General features: G+C 29.2%; 1 protein-coding gene across 1 annotated transcript; it reads right to left on the bottom strand.

The window, feature by feature from the left end:
- Positions 1–2,523: 2,523 nt before the first annotated feature.
- Positions 2,524–21,763, bottom strand: Mthl1 (adhesion G-protein coupled receptor methuselah-like 1). Its single transcript, XM_074238569.1, has 7 exons — positions 20,929–21,763; positions 16,632–16,904; positions 16,116–16,351; positions 13,979–14,057; positions 7,463–7,647; positions 6,874–7,012; positions 2,524–6,488 (listed from the first exon to the last, which is right to left on the bottom strand). The coding sequence occupies exons 1-7, from the start codon at positions 21,435–21,437 to the stop codon at positions 6,155–6,157; spliced, it is 1,755 nt and encodes a 584-aa protein (XP_074094670.1). The 5' UTR covers positions 21,438–21,763; the 3' UTR covers positions 2,524–6,154.
- Between the last annotated feature and the right edge of the window lie 1,342 nt (positions 21,764–23,105).

Here is a 23,105-nt window from a genome sequence, read left to right as displayed (position 1 = left end):
TTTATTCTTTTCTCATTAAATTGATGTTCCTTTTTTGGGTAGATTTTTAAGCTAGAAGTGCTTGAGAGTATATGAAAAGTGTATTTACAAGCTCGTAGAGCTCAAAACTTGGTGGTGGGAAATTTTTTGAATGTTTTGAACGCTAATATAGCAACAAGCTTCAGGGTCCATAGGGTAATTTGGTATTTAAATTTTTTCTAAAAATTACGTAAAAACAAAGATTAAACAAAAATTTCTGATTGGACTATTAGTAAAAAAAAAAAAAAAAACTGAAAAAGAGCGTTTCTTTTTCATTCTTCTTTCAACCTTTAAAACTGGTAATCTGATAAATCTCAAAATTTATCGGGAAAAATTTTTTGATGGGTTCTAAAAGATGGCAAAAACGTTGAGAAAATATAAAAAAAAATTTGTTCAAACCATCCGATCTAATGTGGAATGTCTCATACACTTAGAATTTTATATCATTCGGATACGTGTTTTCCAAATTATACGTATATTTTTAAGCCTGCCACAGAGAGTTAACATATAAATAGTGGCGGAGCCGAAAACTTTGAACGCGTTTTTCTTAAAACTGTGTCACACAAGTCAATATTTTCCGATAGTTGATCGAAGAATTAAAAATTCCAAGAAGTGATTGATATTATTTTTATGAAAAAGTTTTATCGAAATTTTTTTTTTCGTGAAACTACCATAAAAATGTCAAAGTATGCATTTGTAGTGATTATGGGAACACTCCTGAGTATTCGAAAGTTCTGATTGGGTGTTCGAATTTTAACAGAAAGTAACAAAATACAAAATAAAGAAATTGCTAAATTTGTTAAAATTACGAATGAAATGTGTCATCAGATGATTCGAATACTATTACACTTATGATAATATTATTTTGGTACCATTTAACTCTAAAGGACGATACAAGTTCGGATGGTTCCCTTTGTATTTTTGATTTTACAATTATTTAGCAAAAAAACATGTACTGGGGCAAAGTGAGTACCTACTTGCGCTGCTCTCATTCAATTCTATATTTATTTTATCATACAATATTATCAAGTAATATGTAGATATAAAAAAAAAGTGGAAATACATTCTTAATTGAAAACTTATTATCAATTTGAATATAAAAATGCTTATTTTGCTTAAAAATATTTTTTTTCATGTTAGCTAAATACACAATTTTATTATCAAAATTAGTTTTATCATTAGATTCTATTTGTAGTACTTATCCACTTTGGGCTAAGGGGTAGGGCAAAGCGAGTTTTTAAACAGTTTTTATTTTTTATTGACAAAAAATTTTTAGGCCCAAACTAAAACAATATTCCTATCTAATATTCAAGTTCGATCACTACTATGTCGGATAGAATAATATTCATTAGTAAGTCGAAGAAAAACTAAAACTTCTAGGCTAGGGTGTTCCAAAATGTAACTTCGATGATGGACCTCTCAAAATTGGAATTTTGGGTTCTGCTTTTAATAGGAATTGTTTGGGCATTTCCTGACTTCTTTTGAGCGTAAAAAATTTATTTGATATTCAGAGAACTTTTTACAGAAGCTTTTTTTGGATACTTCCGGCCAAATTTTGAAATTCCAGCGAAAATGCCCGAATAAAGCTCTTGTTAAAAAATTCTCTGGATATCAAATAAATTCTTTACGCTTAAAATATGTCAAGAAATGTTCAAACACAACTCCTATTAAAAGCAGAACCTAAAATTCTAATTTTGAGAGGTTCATCATCGAAGTTACATTTTGGAACACTCTATTCTAGGCCTTCTTCGTTAGCTTACCCGCTTTAGGCCACCCTCCCCTAGTCCTGGATAATGGATGTCAGTTCACGGAATTACTCGTTTTCGACAGGCTTAATGAAAAAAAAACATACTTCTTTTTGAACCTCTTTTGAAAATATGTTAGTCCATCATGTTTTATAAGTTCTCTCTTTATAATTTTATATAATTTTGCATTTAAAAATTAAAAAAGCTGTAAACAAAAATTTTTGTAAATAATTTTAATTATTAATTTATTTCTCAATTAAAATAAATAAAAAATAATCACACATTCTCTGATTTTAACATCATGCTTTGTTTTTTGTAATTCTACTATTGTCTACGCTGAAAATTGTGCAATCTGAAAGTTTTAAATCGATATTTTGATGTGGAAAAAGTTCTCAGAATTTTTTCAACTTTCACAACCATACTCTTTACAGATTTTTGAGTAACTTGCAAATTCTATTATAAAAAACAATATTCAAATTTTCTTTTTTAAATTAATATACTCATAAAGGAATTAAAAGCACGCAACATAAACAAAAGAAAATCACATTACTGTGACATTTTAATTAATAAATATTCATACAAAATCTACTACTTTATAATTTAATGTAGGTCATTAATAAATATGTGAACTATTTTAAAAATTCAAAAAATCATGCGTAAAAATTTTTTTAGGACCATATTTTGAATATCAATGATTACAATTATTTTATATATGTTAACTAACTCAACTGGAAAGAAAAAATAAATATTTCACTTTTTTAGAACTCAATTATTTTTAATTACATATTCGTAATTATACAAAAATACAGTTTAACTAAGTTTATACATAAATAATCAATAACTAATTAATAATTTAATTCTTAAGTAGTTGTCCTTTTATTTGACAGAGTGATGACGGAAAATTAATTACCATTAAGAATACAAATGAGCTGTTAAAATTAAGAAGGTACATAATAAATAAGATAAAGGTCATCCTGCAGAATCGATTAACTTCGTTTAAGAGCAAACACTTTAATTATTAAAAGATATAATTCATTCTTACGTATATCAGTCAATATATAAATGAAATTACTTTTTTTGTTGAAACAAGAAAAATTCTTCTTTGATTCCCTAAACTGTCGATTTTTTCTTTTTATGTATTATCTCAAACAATCAACACTTTGATGTAAACATATTTTAAACTATTATTAAATTTATATAAGTATTATAATGCTTATTGTGGTTTAAGGTACTTAGTTGAATGTTTATTAATATTTCATTTGAGTTTTTAATCAACTTTCATTAAGTTTCATTACTCTTATTAAGTTTAAGACAACATACAAAACTTCAAGTAATACTTTTGTCTCATCTTAAATTTGAAAAATTTGTTATTTTACATCATTAGAAAGTAATTTATTTTTTATTCACGATCATTTTTGAGACGTATTTATTTTTTTTGTCTTTTGTTCTAAATAATTAGTTACAATACTTAAATCAGAGGAAAAAAAATTTAATTCCTCGTTTTGTCAATTCTTTGAAGTGTTTTTTTTTTTTTTTTATAATCTAAGATGCACAAACATTTCAATTGTTTAATGTTTCTATTAACCAATTGTTAATCAAAGTTTATTAAAAAATTATTCAATGAATTATGTAAATAATTTGTGTTAGAAACTAATCGATTACTGGAAAATAACCCATCTGAATAATAATAAATTATTTTTTGTGAAGTAACACTGATTTTAAGCTCACAAAAAGTAACTTTTTAATTCTAAAATAGAAAAAAATTCTTTGACGCGCGTACTCTTTTAGCTTTGACTCCTTTAAGTATCTTAAATTAAGTAGTTATGTATATACTTGCATTACCACTTTTCTAAATTTATTTCTGAAACTATAATATTTTTGAAAAATTAAAACATAACGAAATCAATATTCTATTTCATAAGTTATTAATATTCTATAGTTTTAGGATAATTATCAATATTATAATATCATTACTAAGGTACTATCTTTAAATATCAAATATTTTGACAAGCTAAATCATGCAAGATCATACATCTCTATTATTGTCTACTTTTCCATCAAGTTTTATTTTGAGGCACAAGATTATTACAAACTTTATTTAAATATTATTAACATATAAAAAAATTGAACAAAAATATAGGTTTAATCTAAATATAAGAATACTATTGAATACTAAAATAGTAAATTTTGTGCTTATAATTACTCAAGATTCATAATGGAAAACTTAACGCGGAATTGAAGCTAATAAAAAGTCTTCGATGTGTAGACTAATTATTATTATTATTACTATTATTTTGTTTTCTTTTTTTTATTTTCACAAAAATTAATAGGATAATTTTTGCAATAATTATCTTAATTTACATTAACCAAAATTGTTATTTCAGATATTTTTTACCCAATTATATTCGTTGAGTTAATAAATGTAGATAAATTTTTTGTAATTAAATTAATTTTTTCAATTTTATCACTTTAATTAGATTAGTTAATTTCATTAGTAATTGAATTTTACATTTACTCAACTATTTTTAATCACTCCAAAATTTTTTTTTATCAACCATTTATTTGGCATCTAATATGAAGGCATTGATTGAAAGGCTTTTTTATCTTATAATTTTATTTTTTATAAATTATCAAAATTTTTTTTATATTAAGACTATTCATATTCTACCTACAAATGAGCTCACTTTCGTGTCCATAAAAGCGATTAAAAAATTCATTTAAAAATAATACAATTCAAATTTTGGCAATCAAAGTATTTTTTTACTTTATAAAAATTATATTATAATATAAATGTATCAGTAATAAATAAATTAATATTAACTTATCATTATATTAATACCTACATATATAAATATCAAAATATTAGTTCACTTTAATCTACAACAATGTATAATAATAATTGTATAATTAATCAGAGCATGAGATTTCTATCATTCATTTGCTTAGCAGATGGATCTATAACGTATTCTAATATAACTTGAAAGTTTTAAAGAACTATAAAAAAATTTTGATCGATTTTAAAAATGCTTCATTTATTTAAATGAAATATCTAATGAATAAAAAACATTCAAAGTTTTAAGTCTTCATCTCTAGCATAAAAAAATCAAACTTATTTTTACGTTTCATTCAATCGGCGTATTTTTATGGCAGATATGAGTAATTATATATAAATGGAATTTCACCTATTTTTAGCCATAAAAAATTGAAAAATTGACTTATCTGAGTTTTTTTCCTCTACTTTTCGGATCTAATTCCATAACAATTTTTGAATTTAAAGTCTTGAAACTGAAATTTCGAGTTTTCATCAATAACTTGAAAATGATGCTTTAAATTTTCAAAGTTTTTTTTTTGTTCTAAATTTTAAATTTTTTATAGCTGAAAACAAGTGGAGCCTCACGTATATCTAAATACCCAGATATCATATATTTTGACCATCTTTTTTATAATCTAATATGCAGTCCATAAAAATCTGAAAATTTTTTTTTAGTTCTTATTTCTTTGCAAATTTTTTCATTACTGAAAACTAAGAAAGCATTCTACCTTTTTTTATGTATATCTTAAGTTTGTTTCTTTTGTTTTTTTATGAATTTGTACACACAACATAAATTGATATAAATAAATAGTAGTTCAGTCTCTTTTTCGAATACACACTTATTAATAAGTAAGTAAAAGCTTAGACGATTTAAACGTATAATTTTTAAGTTAAAAAACATCACAACAAGAACTTTGTAAATTTTAATGCATTAAATTGGAAAATTGAGCTTGTTATAAATAGTTTTAAAAAATGTTTGTTTTTATCGCAATTTAATGCAACTTAATAAATTCCTAATCAATTCAAACAATAGTTTAATGTGTGACGCTTGGTTGCTTATGCTTTGATGAGAGTTACATTCCATGTAGATTTTATACGAACATCTACCTTATAAATTATTTATTTTTAATTTAATTTTTCTCTCATAATTTAAAAACAATACTTGTATCTATATAATCCTGATACTCACTAAGTTTTCCTTTTTTCTTCTTTATTATTTACTCTAGTAGCGATTCTATTGAAACACACTACAACATTATAGGTGTAGATATATAGTCGTGTTAATTTTCTCCAGAATTTAACAAAATTCTTGCAATGTAATACTAAAAAAATCTTTTTAAATTAGAAAATATTTTCTAAAAAACTTTAAATAAAATAAAAAAAAAAAAATATAGCTGCTTCGAATTGTATTCACTGGATTTTTAAAATTTTATCCTATTATGTGATAAAAAAAATATTTAAAATACTAAAGATTTCACTAGCAATTCATCTCATTTGTAAATTACACTTTTTTTTTTCTCGAAATGCAAATAATTAGTGTAATTTTCTTCGGTTTTGTCCCCGTGGATTTTTGTAAATCTTAACAGATAGTTTCTAATGCCGCTGACTTGGTGCTTGGGTTCTGAGTCATACTGTCTCCCATGCTAGGCATACCGTGACTTGTTGTACTAAGGCCATTTCCTTGTCTTCCAGCACTTGTTCGAGGATCCCGGTTGAATAATTTTTTCAGACCAGCACGAACTTGAGGTTGCCATCCAACTACAATGAAGATAAACAGGCCTTGAAGGGCATTCAAAAGGTCTGTAAAATACCACAAATAGTTGGGACCACCAACAGCCCATGATATAATGTCAGCAACCCAGGTTACACCCATGACAATTACTAATTTCAAACAAACTCGACCTAGAGCAGCTCTAGAACATAGAAAATAAATAATAATTACATGAATTATCCAAATGAAAATGTTTATCTATAAAAACTTTTTGATTTCACAACACATTATCAAAATATAAATCTCTAAGTTTTTTTTGGAGTATGAGCTCGATAAATTTGTTACTAATGTGGTACATTATTATTATATTATTTTAGGCCGTTGGGTCTTAAATAAATAAATAAGTATTTGACAAATTAACATTTAAAATATTCTGTATGTTTTAAGCTAAGTTTTTTTAATGATTGGGATCTTTTTTTAGTAATTGAATTTTCCCTGAAAATTTTTTTTACTGTTTTTCTGTAACTTTTACCGTCTTACCATGGAACGTCAAAAACACTGTTCTAAATAAGCAATAAATTACTCACCTTTCTGTAGTGCTTTTTACGAATTCACCTTTCCATAGTCCACAAGTTAATTCTCGAGCAGTTGCGATAAAAAATATGACATTAATGACGAGTAAAACACCAATAGGACCGAAGAAATAAGCCAAAATTTCTGTATCTCCTGTTAAAAAAAAGTATTAACTTTTAATATGTTTTCTCCAATAGATTCTAAACAAAAAAAATTTATCAATATAAAAAAAGACGTTTTGATGTACTTTTCGACTTCTGAATATGAAAACGAACATTTTCAAAAATTTGGGAAATATTGTTTTCCGTTTTATTTTCAGAAAACTAGTATTTTTATCTACGTTCTGAGGATTCAAAAGTTGTGTTATTTTCAGGTAATGCTAGTATATCAGGTATACGTATATCGGTCTAGTATTATAAAGAACTAAAATTTGCTTCAAGATATCTTCAGTCAAAAATTCTCAAGCTTTCCAAGTCGCTACGTAACTGAGTTAACCAAGATATAATAAAATATCCTTAATTACGATAGTCAAAAAACAAAACAAAATGTTTTGTTTTGGCTTCTAGATAACGTTATTTTATGAATAGACTAAGTGCAACTTACCATAAAACCAACACATTTTTTCTCCAAATCTAGGCCTCAGGAAAGGGCTGTGAGGTTGGGCTGGTAAGTGATCGAGGAGAGCAGCAAGTCCAGCAACCAAAAATGGTCCACCCCAAGCGTAGCAAGCATACACTCTTAAACGTAATATTTCTTGACTCTTTTCCAAGCTTGCCGGTCTCAAATCTCTGTAAGTCGATTAAATTATTTTAAGATATGATCAATTAATTTTAAATTGCTCTTACTGAAATGGAAGTTTAGGAAGGCTTTTTACAACAAGATAGAAGAATTTCAAATAATCATTTAGTATTTCAGAAAAGTTACATTTTACTGAAAAAAAGCCATATGTAGATTTCTTCATGAAGAAATCAATGAGAACTTTCATAACAATTTGCATGATAAAAAAAGCGCCATTCGGTCACAACCGACATGGATAGGTAGATTTCGTGTTTGAATATTAACAAAAAAAAACACTATTTAAAAAATAAGAATTGTAGTATATGAAAGTTATTTGACGATAAAGCTAAAAATTATTTTTTTTTTTTTTTTATTTTCCCAACTACGAAATAAATTGAAAAAAAGTATCAAAAGGCGACGAATAATAGCTTAAATTGATATAATTATGTGAATTTTAACATAAATTGGACAGATTTAAGTTATCTTTTACGGCTCAAAAATTATTTGAAAAAAAAAAGGCCGAAATACGTTTATTGAAAAATTAAAAAAAATTTTTTAAATCACGGAATTATTTGAAAAAATCATCAAAACGAGATAAATAATAGTTTAAATGATAGGTAATTGAAAGTTTCACATCTTTCACATCTGGAAAATTATTTTCACAAAATATACAAAATTCAAAATTTTTTGAAAAGGAAAAAAATTTTCAAACACCCACAACTCGCAAACTAACCGGCCGATATTGCTCATCTTCGAACTTGATTTTGGTATTGATCCATAGAATGAGCCTACAAAATTTTATAAAGATCAGTTGAGAACTGTGGGCGCAATCCTGCTAAAAATTTTTAAAACTGAAAATGATGCCGTTCATAAAATGAGTTGATCATTAAAAAAGATAATACTAAATAATGATTAATAAAAATGATGCAATCAAGGCGCACAATAGTAAATTAGCCAATAGTAAGTAAATTTTGCGATTCATGAAATAAGTGAATGCTAAATTTTGTTAACAATTAAAATAGCCGTTTGTAAACTCAGCGGTTCATAAAAGTAGCAAATTCTAAATTTTAACGTTTATTAATTTATCTATTATATTATATCGTTTTTACTTGTATACCTATTTTGGTTTTTACAAGACTGTAACCCATATTCTCCACATTTTTGGTATTACCACTGTAATACCCCTATCCCATTCAATCTACAAGTGTCTCTTTTTGTTATCATATAACTCCCATTGATGTTATACCTGACTTTCGCCCTTTTAACTAACACTTGTTTCATTGCATTCAACATATTCTTTTCACTTATAATCAACGTTTTTACACTTTCAAATTATTTGCACGTATCTATATTCTCCATGCGGCTGTGGACCGACTTGTGCTTCTTACTGCATTACCCTATTCTTCACCTCTTTCTATCGGTTGTTGGAATAGTGGCGATGGGGAAACCACAGAGAAAACCCATGGCAGTACAGTTCGGCTACTGGAGCGACCCCTGACGGTTGTTATTGGAACTATTTGAACAACCGGCGGGGCTCGAACCCTCGCCTCACGACATGATGTGCGAAGGAACTAACGGGATAATGACTAAGTTTAGTCCGCTCGGCCATCATGCCATTTAATTTATCTATTATATATTTACTTATGATATTTCTGAAGCTATAAAATTTAAAGACAAAAGCTTTTTCTCAACTACAGGTCAGCCGAGAACTGATTTTCCGAAATTTTACTCACGGAGAATATTACGGAGCCGATAATGATAAAAATATTCTTGTAAAGAATAATTCATGGAGGCTTGTGTAATGTGTGTTAAGAAAGGATTTTACTTTTATTTCTAAGTGCAGTATGGTTGTAATAGAGGCATTTAAAGATCACAAAATTGCTTGACCTTGAAGAGTCGGAGGTAAAGCACTACTTTCCGCGTTTCGCGTTATGAGGCATGCAAATCCGAATTGTATCAAGGTAGTTTACAATATTCGGTAACTAATAAATTAACCAAGTCTGTCTTATATGAAATAATAAATAATCTTCCGAAAGTCATGAGTACAGTAAATGCATACGACTTGCGCAAGGAATTACTTGAAGACATAGACGCATGGCTTGCAGTAGAATTGCGAATGACGTCTTATGATATGTCTGAATTTATAATTATCTATGTTTCACTACTTCTAAGGTTGAAACTTTACACCTCAGTAAGGTAGTCTTCAACTCTACATACACTTCTCACAAAAATTAAGGGAGCAGAAAAAAAATCGAAATTTTTGGGGGATTTTCAACAGGCTGTAATTTATACAAAAATGGTCGTACAGCAAAAAAAAAGCAAATTGTAGCTCTAAGTGTTTTGTTTTTGGATCTGAGTTTGAAAATTTTTTTTTGAAAATATTTTTCGAGTAATCATAAGAAAACCACCGAAAAAAAATTTTCGAAATTTTTTTGGTTTTTTTTTTTTAATCTACGGACGTGGAAAAAGGTTTTTCGACTGAACCTCCATATGAACCGGATAGCTTGTTTATTCAGACTTAATTTCGTTTTTTTAAAATCTCGATACGAGCATTTCTCGCTGAGATATCGATGTTTGAATGGAAAAAGATCATTTTGTCTTTGATTACCAATATCTCAGCAACCAATGATTGCACAGAAATTTTGAGGTTGGTTTTAAAAACTTGAATAAATTCTCTACAAGGATTGGCAATTGAATTTTGAAAAAAAAATTTTTTTTCAATCATTACATGAATTTAAAAAAGCATCCAAAAAAGGGCTTTTTGTCGTTTTTTGGAAAATCAAGCGCCCAATCAAAAATATTGCGGAAACCACTGACGTTAAGTGTGCCTCTTACTGTTCAATATACCCACAAAAACCCTACAAAGTTTCAATTCAATCCAGCCAACCGTTTTTTTTTTCCCACTTGATCGAATTTTTGAAAAAATTAAAGGAGCAAGAATTTCGCTCTGAAAATGTCATAATTTTTATCAAAAATGAAAAAAAATTTTTTTTTTTCATTTTTTCTCAATTCTGTATTAGTGACTTGAAAAATTTAAGGAAAAAAAAAAAAATCGAAAATTTTTGAGAAAAAAAAAAAATTTTTTTTAATTTTTTTTCAATTGGCCCAAATCAAAAAAAATGTAGCGACTCACTTTTTCACCGATTTTACTCTTCCGCACTTTAATTTTCCTAGTCACAAATTAATTGAATAAATTAAAAGTTGATACCCCCAAGGCAAGTCGAATATTCGTTCTACGAATATTGGGACAATAATTTTTTCGTGCGAATTCCAACAGTGTCTAAAAAAAACAGTTTTTCTTAAAACTAACCTCATACATCGTGTATGTGTGTGGTTTTATCAGAGATTGAGACCCTGTGGTTCGTCACTTTCACAGTATTTTGTGACTCCAAACTCACTCTCCGAAGATGTGTGTGTGTGTGTGTGTGTGTGTGTGTGTGTGTGTGTGTGTGTGTGTGTGTGTGTGTGTGTGTGTTGTGCTAATACCGCGTATTGCCACCTCTGCTCCTGATAACAGCCCGCAATCTTTCAGGCATATTTGAAATGCAGTTTCGAATCATTGACTGCGGAATCCGTCGCCAAGTTTCGATTAGCGCCCGCTCTAATGCTGCTAACGTTCGTAAATTGGGATAATTCTGGCGCAATCGGCGCTTCAGGATATCCCAGACGTGCTCGATAGGGTTAAGATCAGGGCTTACCGCTGGATGCCTTAACAACGTTATGTCGTGTCTTTGGAAAAACCGACGGGTGACGTTTGCTGTGTGAGGCCGGGTATTGTCTTGCATAAAAATAAAACCTCTAGTTTGCTGCCGTAGAGGCAAGACAACAGGTCGTAAGATCTGATTAATGTAACGCGTAGCGTTTAGATTTTCGTGGACAATTACCAAAGGAGTTCGTGAAAATCTCGAAACTCCTCCCCAAACCATCACCGACCCTCCGTTGTAAGCAGCTACCGGTCGAGTGAAGTTACGTGAAAAACGCTCTCCCTGACGGCGCCAAACTCGGGGTCTTCGGTCATTTCTAAACAGGCATACCCGACACTCATCAGAAAACAAAACATTGTTCCATTGCTTTACGGTCCAATGAACATGTTGACGAGCGTAAGCCAGACGGTTTCGGCGATGTATGGGTGATAACATCGGTACTCGGGCGGCACTTCTTGATCGCACTCCAGTCGCACGGAGACGATTTCGAACCGCTTGAACTAAAATGTTCCGCGGTTGTTGTCGACGGTTCGGAAAATTTCGGGCGACAACGTTCGCAGGAATGAAAGGTTCTTGACGAACACGCCGAACGATCGCTCGGTCATCACGAGGATTTGTTGCGCGACGACGACCTTGGCCAACTCGTCGTTGATAACCACCGGTTTCCAAATACCGATTGTATGCGCGAGATACGACAGATGAACTAACGTCCATACGATCCCCGACTTGTCGGTAATTGTACCCTTCTTCCACTAGAGTCACTATCTGAGCGACTTGTGGCGCGGATAAATGCCGCCTAGGCATTATGAAAAAAATAAAAAGAAAACTAAAGTTTGCAAAAACTCAGTTAATTTGCTTTTCTAAAAATTAAAAATACGGTAGTTTTGAGAAAAACTGTTGATTGGCTCGATTACCAAGAAAGCAGGTTAGTTTTAAGAAAAACTGTTTTTTTAGACACTGATGGAATTCGCACGAAAAATTATTGTCCCAATATTCGTAGAACGAATATTCGACTTGCCTTGGGGGTATCAACTTTTAATTTATTCAATTAATTTGTGACTAGGAAAATTAAAGTGCGGAAGAGTAAAATCGGTGAGAAAGTGAGTCGCTACATTTTTTTTGATTTGGGCCAATTGAAAAAAAATTAAAAAAAATTTTTTTTTTTTCTCAAAAATTTTCGATTTTTTTTTTTCCTTAAATTTTTCAAGTCACTAATACAGAATTGAGAGAAAAATGAAAAAAAAAAATTTTTTCATTTTTGATAAAAATTATGACATTTTCAGAGCAAAATTCTTGCTCCTTTAATTTTTTCAAAAATTCGATCAAGTGGGAAAAAAAAAACGGTTGGCTGGATTGAATTGAAACTTTGTAGGGTTTTTGTGGGTATATTGAACAGTAAGAGGCACACTTAACGTCAGTGGTTTCCGCAATATTTTTGATTGGGCGCTTGATTTTCCAAAAAACGACAAAAAGCCCTTTTTTGGATGCTTTTTCAAATTCATGTAATGATTGAAAAAAATTTTTTTCAAAATTCAATTGCCAATCCTTGTAGAGAATTTATTCAAGTTTTTAAAACCAACCTCAAAATTTCTGTGCAATCATTGGTTGCTGACATATTGGTAATCAAAGACAAAATGATCTTTTTCCATTCAAACATCGATATCTCAGCGAGAAATGCTCGTATCGAGATTTAAAAAAACGAAATTAAATCTGAATAAACAAGCTATCCGGTCCATATGGAGGTTGAGTCGAAAAAATTTTTTCCACGTCCGTAGATTAAAAAAAAACCAAAAAAATTTCGAAAATTTTTTTTCGGCGGTTTTCTTATGATTACTCGAAAAATATTTTCAAAAAAAAATTTTCAAACTCAGATCCAAAAACAAAACACTTAGAGCTACAATTTGCTTTTTTTTTTTTTGCTGTACAACCATTTTTGTATAAGTTACAGCCTGTTGAAAATCCCCTAAAAATTTGGATTTTTTTTCTGCTCCCTTAATTTTTGTGAGAAGTGTAGAAGGAGTAAAACAGTTATATATATATATATTGTAAAATACATCTTGAGACACCTGCTACATTTCATGTGCTTGTGTCTTTTAAAAATTTTTTATATATTTATTTATAATGTTTTTACAATTTATTAAAAATCATCTTTAAAATTCTCCAGACTAAATCTTTCATACATTTTTTTTAACAATAAGATTTACATTAGAAAAGAGAAGCAGACACTCAGTGTGTCAGTAGGGGTTTTATGTTATGTTTTCTTTTCAAATCAAAATTGGATTATAAAAATCATCTTGCACAAACTTATCAAAATTCTAATAAATGTGTTTTTTTACCAGTTACCAGTGTCTAACGTAAAAATTTGCAAATGATAGTGTTATTTGGGTAGCAATTTTTTAAGGGTTTGATGTTTCTATTTCGAAAATCCTAAGAAAAAAAATTTTTTTTCAAGTGTGTTTTATAAAGATTTAAACCAAATTCGGTTAACTTGTGAATTCACTGATTTGTGAGTTTATGAATTCTGTGTTTTGGAGAATTTTCATTCGGATTTTTCCATTATTTATTAAAATCTCGTGTATTGATTTTCAAAATAACACTATATGAAATTGTATACAGAACTTCAATAAAAGAGACTCACCGGAATGTCCACCAGATGTTGAAGCACATTGTATTCAGCCAGAAGAATGCAGCAAGAAAAAAAAAGTGTGCCAGAATAGCTGCAAGCAAATTATGAATGATTAAAAAAAATATATAATGAATGATTCTAAATTATAAAGATTCATGAAATTTCAAATACTCTATATAACCTTTTAATACATTTATTTTATTATAATTAACTAGTTTCATAGGGAATAGAACAGGTGTTGTCCAAAACTCCGAAATTTAATTTTTATTTATGCTGTTTATTTAAAATTTATTATATGCTTATGACATATGTAATGCGTAATTTTATACTAGTGAGATTTCATTTTGCTAAAATTCATTAATCTTCCTGATTAACCCATCAACACTTCCGTCAACTTGTCAAATTTTCAACTATGTGGTGAGGAATTTGCTCACACTCTCCACTAATGCTTTACGGACAACCATAAACTGCCGCTAAAATCCGAGCGACACCAACTAAGACCGAACATCCGATTTTTAGACTGACACCTTTAGTCCCAGGATGAGCAAAATGCAAAAATATTTTTTCTCCTTTTATTTGTTATGCATTTATTTGTTGAGCAATTTTTAGTCGCATTATTAGAGTACCGATGAAACAAAATTTTACAAACCAGGTGCATTTCATCACACGCAGATAATTCTTAATTTCCCATACGTTTTAAATAAAAAAACCTTCAAAATCAAAAGAAAACAATAAAGTTATAAATCTGGAATAAACCTTAAAGAAACTTTTAACTACCCATTAAGAAAGTTGAAGATTTTCAAAAATCGAGGTTACTGGTTTTACCCCGTTTTGCAAAAGTCGAGTTTCCATCAGATCTTGACGTTTGAAGGTCACAGAAAGCTTCCCTGACTATTCCTGCGAGATTATCAATATGTATGTATATATGTGTGTATGTATGCGCGCGCGCATGTGTGTGTGTGTAAAGTATGTGAACCGCTTATAACTTTGGAATGGCTTGACCGATTTCATCGCGGTTAGTGCCATTCGAAAGAGTTTGACCAAACTTAGATTTTGAAAAATATTTGGACCGATTTGGACGGATAAATTTTGAGAAATCTCAAAAAAATTAAAAAAAAAAATTTTTTTTTGAAAGTGGTTTTTTAGGAATAAGGCGTTCAAAAAATTTTGTAATTTGAAAATAGATAAAATTATTTAAACATAGGAAAATTTCAACTCAACATTTTTATTTGAAAAAAAAAAAAATAAATAAATAAATTAGAATATAAAAATTATCAGCATTCTAAAATGAGCGTGAGTGCTGATGGGTTAAAAACTAATGTAATCTGAGTTCTTAATGAGTTGCGGAAGTATGGCCTTCTTTTCGTCTCATCAAATCTTATATGCCAGCAAAATATTTCATTCATTACTAATTTGATAAGAAACGTGAAAAATAAAAAACTTGCTTGATTATTCACTATTCACAATTGTTTGACACTTTTTTTTATTTATTTTCTTTAAAATGTTCGTTTTAGAATTTTTTTAGCTTACCTTGCCATTTTTTTTAATGTATATTTTCGTCAATCTATATATGAACACAATTAAATTTTATAATTTAAATGAATTTGCTGACAGAAAGATTTTTGTTGAGACTGCCCGTATCTTATGTCGCAAATGTAATAATACGAGTTCCTGAAGTATTACAAAAACCTCTTTTGTTATTTCAAAATATTATTCTTTTACTTGATGTATTAATAAATCGCTAACACTCTCCATAAACGCTGAGTTTTATTGGAAAGAAGTTCCTTATAGGGCGTTGCGGAGGGGTACTCTAACCGGCAAAAAATATCCGTAACGTTAAAAAAAGTGTAAGATTTTTATGTATAATCTATGTATGATGGCTATACAGTGTCTAATGTATTTTATAATAAGGAACTTCGTTCTTATTCTGTGTCCCACGACACCATACGGTTTTTTTATTTTTCTCTTTCAGTGACTCCTTTCAAATAATGTTTTTTTTTTTTTTATATTTTTTCGATTTTACATTTATTCAAATAATTGCAAGCCCCGTACAACTTAGATTCAGTCTCATTAAAACTTTTCAAACACATGAAATCGAAAAGTCGAATATTTGTTCTCATTAAATGAAACAATAAAAATAAATTCTTACCTAGTAATTTGCAAGTACCACCTTGCAATGAATCTCCAGCAAGCTGAATGATTGCCATTAATATGTCACCTAGCATTAGACTTAAAACGTGATGAGTCTGGCATTTCCAATGCAGTACATGATGTGAAGTAGGAAGTAACCAACCAGTAGCTAATGTGGCACCAAGAAAAATCGAGCTTATGATGAAACTTATGGAATACATCATAAACCTTATATCGGGATCTTGATTTATGGGCCTAAAAAATATCAATACAGCATGTATTTTAGCACAAATAATGAAAAAAAGACTATACTGTGACTAAAATAGATATAAACTTGAAAAATTGACAGTTTTGTTATAGGCATTTGAAAAAAAAATCTTTTTGATAAAAATTTCAGTTAGGTAAAACATTCTGATAACCTATTTCTCGAAGTAGAAAAAATTTTGAAAATCAAGCTAAATCAGAGGGAGCCGAATTCAAAAGTAATCGATTTGGGGTAGAATACTTCGCGTATGTACATGATTTAATACACTACCTTTGAGGTGCATACTCCGGACAAACGAAAACTTTAGATTTGCCATCTAGTTCTTTAATTCTTTCCACACAATACTGTGAAGATCGCAAAGATATTCCATCAACTATTAAGCTGCCATCGGACTGAAGAACTGATACATCAGTATTTCCAACTATAGTATAGTTATTTGAACGAGTACAGGATGGAAAGCCAGTAATTACATCAATAGACACAGATGAATTAGGCAGTAAAGGAGGTGCGTTTTCTACATCTTTTTGATTTACACAGGAATGTCTGAAACAAATAAAGGTACACTTATTAAAATCTTAGAAAATTAATCTTTGTATGGTAATAGAGGACCGATATCAACAAATAGTTAGCCGGAAATAGATTATGTTGGAGCCAATTAATACAGTGAATTTGGAAAAATTCTATCAGAACATAACCCTAGAAGGTACTTCACACACGACATGTAGTTTGTGCTACTTCTTTTCTTTTGAAGTACTCGCTGATGCTGCCTTTCTCACAGACGTCTGATACTATAGTATAATACTATCTCTTATTCGCTTTTACTGATGGTTATTTTTGTTTAACTAGCCAGTTTATTGATAATTTATAAAAAAAACAACATGATCCGGAGCTTCTAAATTTTTTTTTGGGTTATTTTAAGTATATTATTCTAACAGATATCAGTTTTTTCAAGTGATCATAAAATCTTTCAACTCTATAATCATAGAAATTTGTGATTTTCTCACTCTTTTTTCATACCAGCCGTGCTAAAATGTCATTAGTAGATTTCATAGAAATCTAACATTGCATTGGTCCTCATGACAGAACTTTTGAAAAATTTCACTATATTTCCATTCAGCTCGTCAAACGAATTCAGAAAATGCATATAGTTCAAAAGTTTATATATGTATGTACTTATATATATAGTGAGTCACCAAGAGCAATAGAGTTCTTGCTCAATATTCCAAATATTGACATCACTAATGTTAACAAGCGAAATCAAAGTCTGTTTTTAAAGCTTGATCCTTTACACGTAACTGGATTAGAATTGATCCTGAGTACTAATATCGATGTAAATACTAGAAATATCGATAAGTACTTGTCGTTGGATTATGAACCAGACTTATTAAGAAATTATTGTTATTATTGTTATCATTAAAATGAAATCTACTTCCATTTCGGCTGCCGAATGGCCTTTTTTAAATTAAAACTATCTCATATTTGGTATGGTCAATTGATTTCCAATTTCAACAGTATATGTATTGTGTATCTATTATACTTATAATTTAAATCTCAAAAACTTCTTAGAGTTGTACATTTATGAGTGAACTACCTTAATGCTTTTTTTTTCGGTTTATTTATTTGCTTATACCAAAGCAACGCCTTAAATAAATATTATTCCAAAATATTACCAAAAAAAATTATACAATAAAAGTAATAAAAGCTTAAATGATACAGTTCAATATTTTTTGTTTTAATGAACTATAAATGAAAATTGAGTTGTGAATGAACGTAATCGAATATTCATAACTATATCTGTTAATATTGTTGAATTACTTTTTTTTCTTTCTTTATAATAATTTAAGCAACAAATTATTTAGCTATTGTATTTTTAAGTAATTTAATGATCGTGATGATCGATGAGATAAAAGGGAATATCAGAAAAAGTAACTTAAGTTTTGGATCGAATAATTACATTTACAAGCTACAGATTATAATAAATTCTTTGTCTACTTCAGTTGAGGTTACCATGGTTTAGTCCCACACGGGACAAAGTTGTAGCTCTTCTTTTATTCAGCTTTTTAAACACAGGTTTAGGTAGTTTTACGGAATAATGTTAGAAGTAAAGTTTGCTTTTGAAACGGTTACTAAGGCGTAAAAATTTATCGGTTAAAACTTTAATCTGTTTGTTAGATTCATTGCATAGATCTGTCTATAGCATGTTGTTATTTATAAAGATCTTTTTTATGCTCCTCTTTGTTAGCCTATCTGCTGATGCATTTCTTTATACTTTATACATGATCCAAGATTCAGATTAATTTCATGACACAGTTGTTCTTTATTGATTTAGTTTAGTGTTTCGATTATTAAAAGGATAAGATGATATTTAGGTTTGGTCATGTACAGTGAGGGTACTCTGAAAAAATGTAGTCACTAGAACCATATAGGAATATGTTTGTGAATAATGAATCGTATTGTTATTGAGCGCTTGATTAAGAAAATGTAAAAAATGGCGAATTGGTCTTAATGTTTGAGTTATTTGACGTACAATTATCTCAGCCATCTAATATATAGTTATCGTAATATCCATTAAATTTTCAAGGCTGTATTGTTATTATAATCCTACAATTTGGTTTTATGAACAACATTATTTTTCGTTCAATGCCAACGGATTATTACTAAAGTAATCAATTAATATAAACGAAGACTTAAGATTTTGTTATAGAGTAATGTTTATTTATTTGATAAAAGTTATACTTTCGTCCTTAATTGTTAGAACATGACAATTTATCGAATACAATAAAGTCAAACTAAGTAGTTTTTCTGATTTTTTAAGCGAATAAATATAGCATTGTCAATTAGGATGAGTGTATTAGTTGCTCACATTATAGTACAAAATTGATGAATCGATGCAAATTAGTTTAGTATCAAAATATCAAAAATGTGATCACTGATTCATTGTTGATTAAAACTAAGGTATTCGTGCAATACGTGATGTAAATTTTTGGTTTTTTTTTCTTTTTCATTTGTTGCGTATAGACTTTGAGAAAAGCAAAGTTACTTTCGATATTTAGAGACTTCTTATGTACTAATTATGTTCACAAGATTATTTCGTTATTTTACAGATGTAGGGTCATTTTGTGAAATGATTATAAACAGACATCTATTTTTTACTAATTCATACACTCATGAAGTTTTATAGGTGTGAGACAGGATTCTAAAATTAGTGAAATGATAGGAATACTAATTTTGCATCAATGGCTAGTCTTCTTATGACTATATTTTGGATTTTGTTTAGTTTCTCGATTTCAGAACAGAAAAATGTATTGGGAATATGGCGTTTGTATTGAGATTATCTTTAGATCAGCAATTTTTAAATGCTTAGGAGTCTTATTAGGTCCGCTACCCACCAGGTTACTGTGAGTGCTTTGATGATGAGTCAAAGGGACCAAAGGTTGTGATCAACGTTACTTTATTCATCTCGTATTGCCGCAGAACACTTTTAATTGAGTTTGGTCTACTTTTCATAGTGCTAGTAGAGTATCAGAAAAATTTATGAGCTATATTTCTGGCACGAAAGAGGAGGAGAAGGAAAGAGACTGGGTCCCTCAATCGAAACGATCATTGTACAGCATACCAACTAGACATATAAATTAAAAATCAAATGTAAAAGCAATGATACATTTTCAATCGCATATCTAGTTCAAATAGACAGAGTTATTTTTAACTGCTTGTCAATAAAATTGAAAACTTTTTAATATTTCGAAAAGTTAATGATTTAGATTCGATTATCGAAAATCGAATTTTCATCTCTATATCAACGTTTTGAGGTCCCAGGGTTATTTTAACTATTTATACAATAATTTTCAGGAAAAAAGTTTAGACAAAACTATTTCAGGTGAGGATACGTTGTCACCTTCGCCTGAAATCAGATTTCATCTTGTGTCACACAAGATATTTTTCATATCGTTTGTATTAACTTAAAGTTTGAATGGCTGGAGTTAGTTAAAATGAAACATTTTGCGATTGATAGCATATTGTTCAACTGTCAATTTAGTAAACTATTTAAAGATTTACAATAAACAGAAGCAATTTTTATAAGCCTGAAAATGATATTAACTTTGACAGTTTCTACCCTCGGAATGACATCGATCTGAAATTATATTATTTCAACTGGATCAATGGGCGTTTAAGCTTTAAGTTCCACTGCAAATGATATGAAAGAAAAAATGTATGTAATAAGAAGCCCCCTTATTTAATTACATTAAATTTTATTGGAAAAACTTTTAATAAGAATAATGTGAGTAACAAAATTTAAAGCTGAAAGAAAAACAAATGAATAATTAATTAAAAAATAGAATTAATTTTTAAAAAGTAAAAATTAAATTTTTAGTGACAATGGAATTTAAAGCTCAAATAATGAGCTTCTAGATTGAATTCATGGAAATTCGGAAAGGTGTGTCACATTCAAAAGCTACTTTAAAAAGAATCAATGAAAATAAATTTTCTGAATTATTTGAAAATTTTAAATTCCCAATTTTTGATTGTACAGAAAACTAATTTAACAGAAAAAAAAAAAAAAAAATACCTCTGCTCATAAAATGCTGCATGTTCTCCACAACATCTGCGTACTCTGGGCCTTATTGTGGAAGTGGCCCGGTCGGCCTCAACCTTCTTTACCGTACAAACAAGAAGAGCCTTTGAGTCCGCACAGTATTCACTCGGTGAAATGTGTGAGTTGTTTCCGGCGGCGTTTAAGATTGCATGACCTTTGTCGAATATGATACACGGCGAAATATTGCTACAAAGTATGGGCGTTAAAATTCGATTTTCGGTACATGTAGGTTTTATTGCTTCGTGAATTATCCATTCATTGGGTATCGCAGATAGAAAATTTTTTTGCACTGGTGAATATATTGTTGGAATCCAAGTTGTGTTACTTTTCACACAAGCAAATTCTGATTTTGGGTCATTGTTTGACATCGCCAACTCTTCACCATTTTTACAGCATTTTAGTATTAAGATTGACGATGAGGATGTTATATAAAATAAATTAAAAATAAAAATCCAGAAAAACGTCAACAATGCTATCGCCATTTCACTACTTGCGAGACAAAGTCGTCTTCTCGACTTTTTCTGAATACGATGATCTTATGTTTAGAAAACCAAGTCCCAAACTTGAACTGATCATTTAGTGAACAATAAGCTTTGACAACCCATTTCCAATTTGATACATTGACGTAAACACGTAAAACATTTTTAAAAACATTATATAAAACACACAAAAATATATTCACTAAAATATAGTCAAAAAATTAAAAAAAAACACGAACTGAAATGCACGCTTAAAAATGGTTGGAAAGTTACTGAACTGAACTGAATACTGAACTAACGGCAGTAATGATCATAAAATAGAAAGGCACGAGGACGAGGATCAAAACAGCATGGTGAGGTTACTGCGCGCGCATATTGTCTCTGCATCTCCACAGCAGCAGCAGCAGCAGCCCCTCTAATCTATATAGCTTCTACATTTCTTTTGAATTCTCTCCATTTGAACTATTTTCAACTTTTTTACTATGACTAGATTAGTATGCGCGCGTAAGCGTACGTGTTTACCTTTAAGACAGTCTAAATAAATCTGTCATGATATCTCTCATAAAACTCTGAATACTATAATAGTCCATTGAAATGTTACATTTTTTAGGCTTAACCTTGCATTTTTTAGAGGACGCAATTTTATTTTTTTGATGTGTAGGGGGGGTCGATGTAAAGCTAAAACCAAGTTTGTGGGGTCGCCACCCTTGTCCCACGGCCGTCATCTTGAAAATAGGGGTTGAAATGGTTTTTACGATATATCTTTTAAACTATTTATTTGATAAAAAAAAGTTTGTTAATATTTTTTGTTGCAAATTAAATTCTTTACAACTTTGGCCTAGTAACTTTTTGTCGTAGAACTATAAATAAAAAAGTTATAAGCGAAAATATTCAAAAATTCGACAAAAAAATTTCTATTTTTCAGAATAACTTTTTTTTTTATCATTTTTCGAAAAAATTAAATCAGACCATTTTTGTAGATCGTTTCTTGAGGAACAACTTTTATAAGCAACATTTTTTCATTAAGGCAACAGCTAAGGTTTTACAGCACTCCGAAGTGAGTAATATTTTTCAGTACTTTTAACTATACCTATATTATACGTGTGTACTAATAATGTGTCATCAGTTATTGTTCTTTTTTTTTTTATTTTGTTATTATAATTTTTTTAATTATAAATTTTGTAATATTATTAAATTTATAATTAAAAAAATTATAATAACAAAATAAAAAAAAAAAAACAATAACTGATGACACATTATTGGTACACACGTACAATGCTTTTCAATGATTTGTACAGATCAAGAAACTCATGGAAAATAGAAACATTAAAATTTGGGCAACTTTAAGTTAAGAAATCACTAAAAACATCTCTAAACATAGACCAGTAAAATTAGATATCATTGATTTTGGACATCTCTTAATATTTACAAATATAAATTCTTACAACTTAGAACAAAGACGATTAAAAATGTAGTAATCATACAAAATAAGCGCTAAGAAATTTAAAATACAAAAGATAACTAAAAATTAATTAATTTTCCTATGACCGCTGCTCCATAAAATTGTGCAGTTATTTTTAATCGATTGTCCTTTAATTTTAAAAACCCACAGAAATTTTGATTTAATCTTGGTAAAAAATATTTTCGAAGACCCGGAACTACCAACAGCTC

Source organism: Cotesia typhae, unplaced genomic scaffold, assembly GCF_013202065.1.
Source record: "Cotesia typhae breed Kobodo isofemale line unplaced genomic scaffold, CoteBio_Ctyphae contig_22, whole genome shotgun sequence".
Lineage (NCBI taxonomy): Eukaryota > Metazoa > Arthropoda > Insecta > Hymenoptera > Braconidae > Cotesia > Cotesia typhae.
This window is presented reverse-complemented; position numbering and strand designations above follow the sequence as displayed.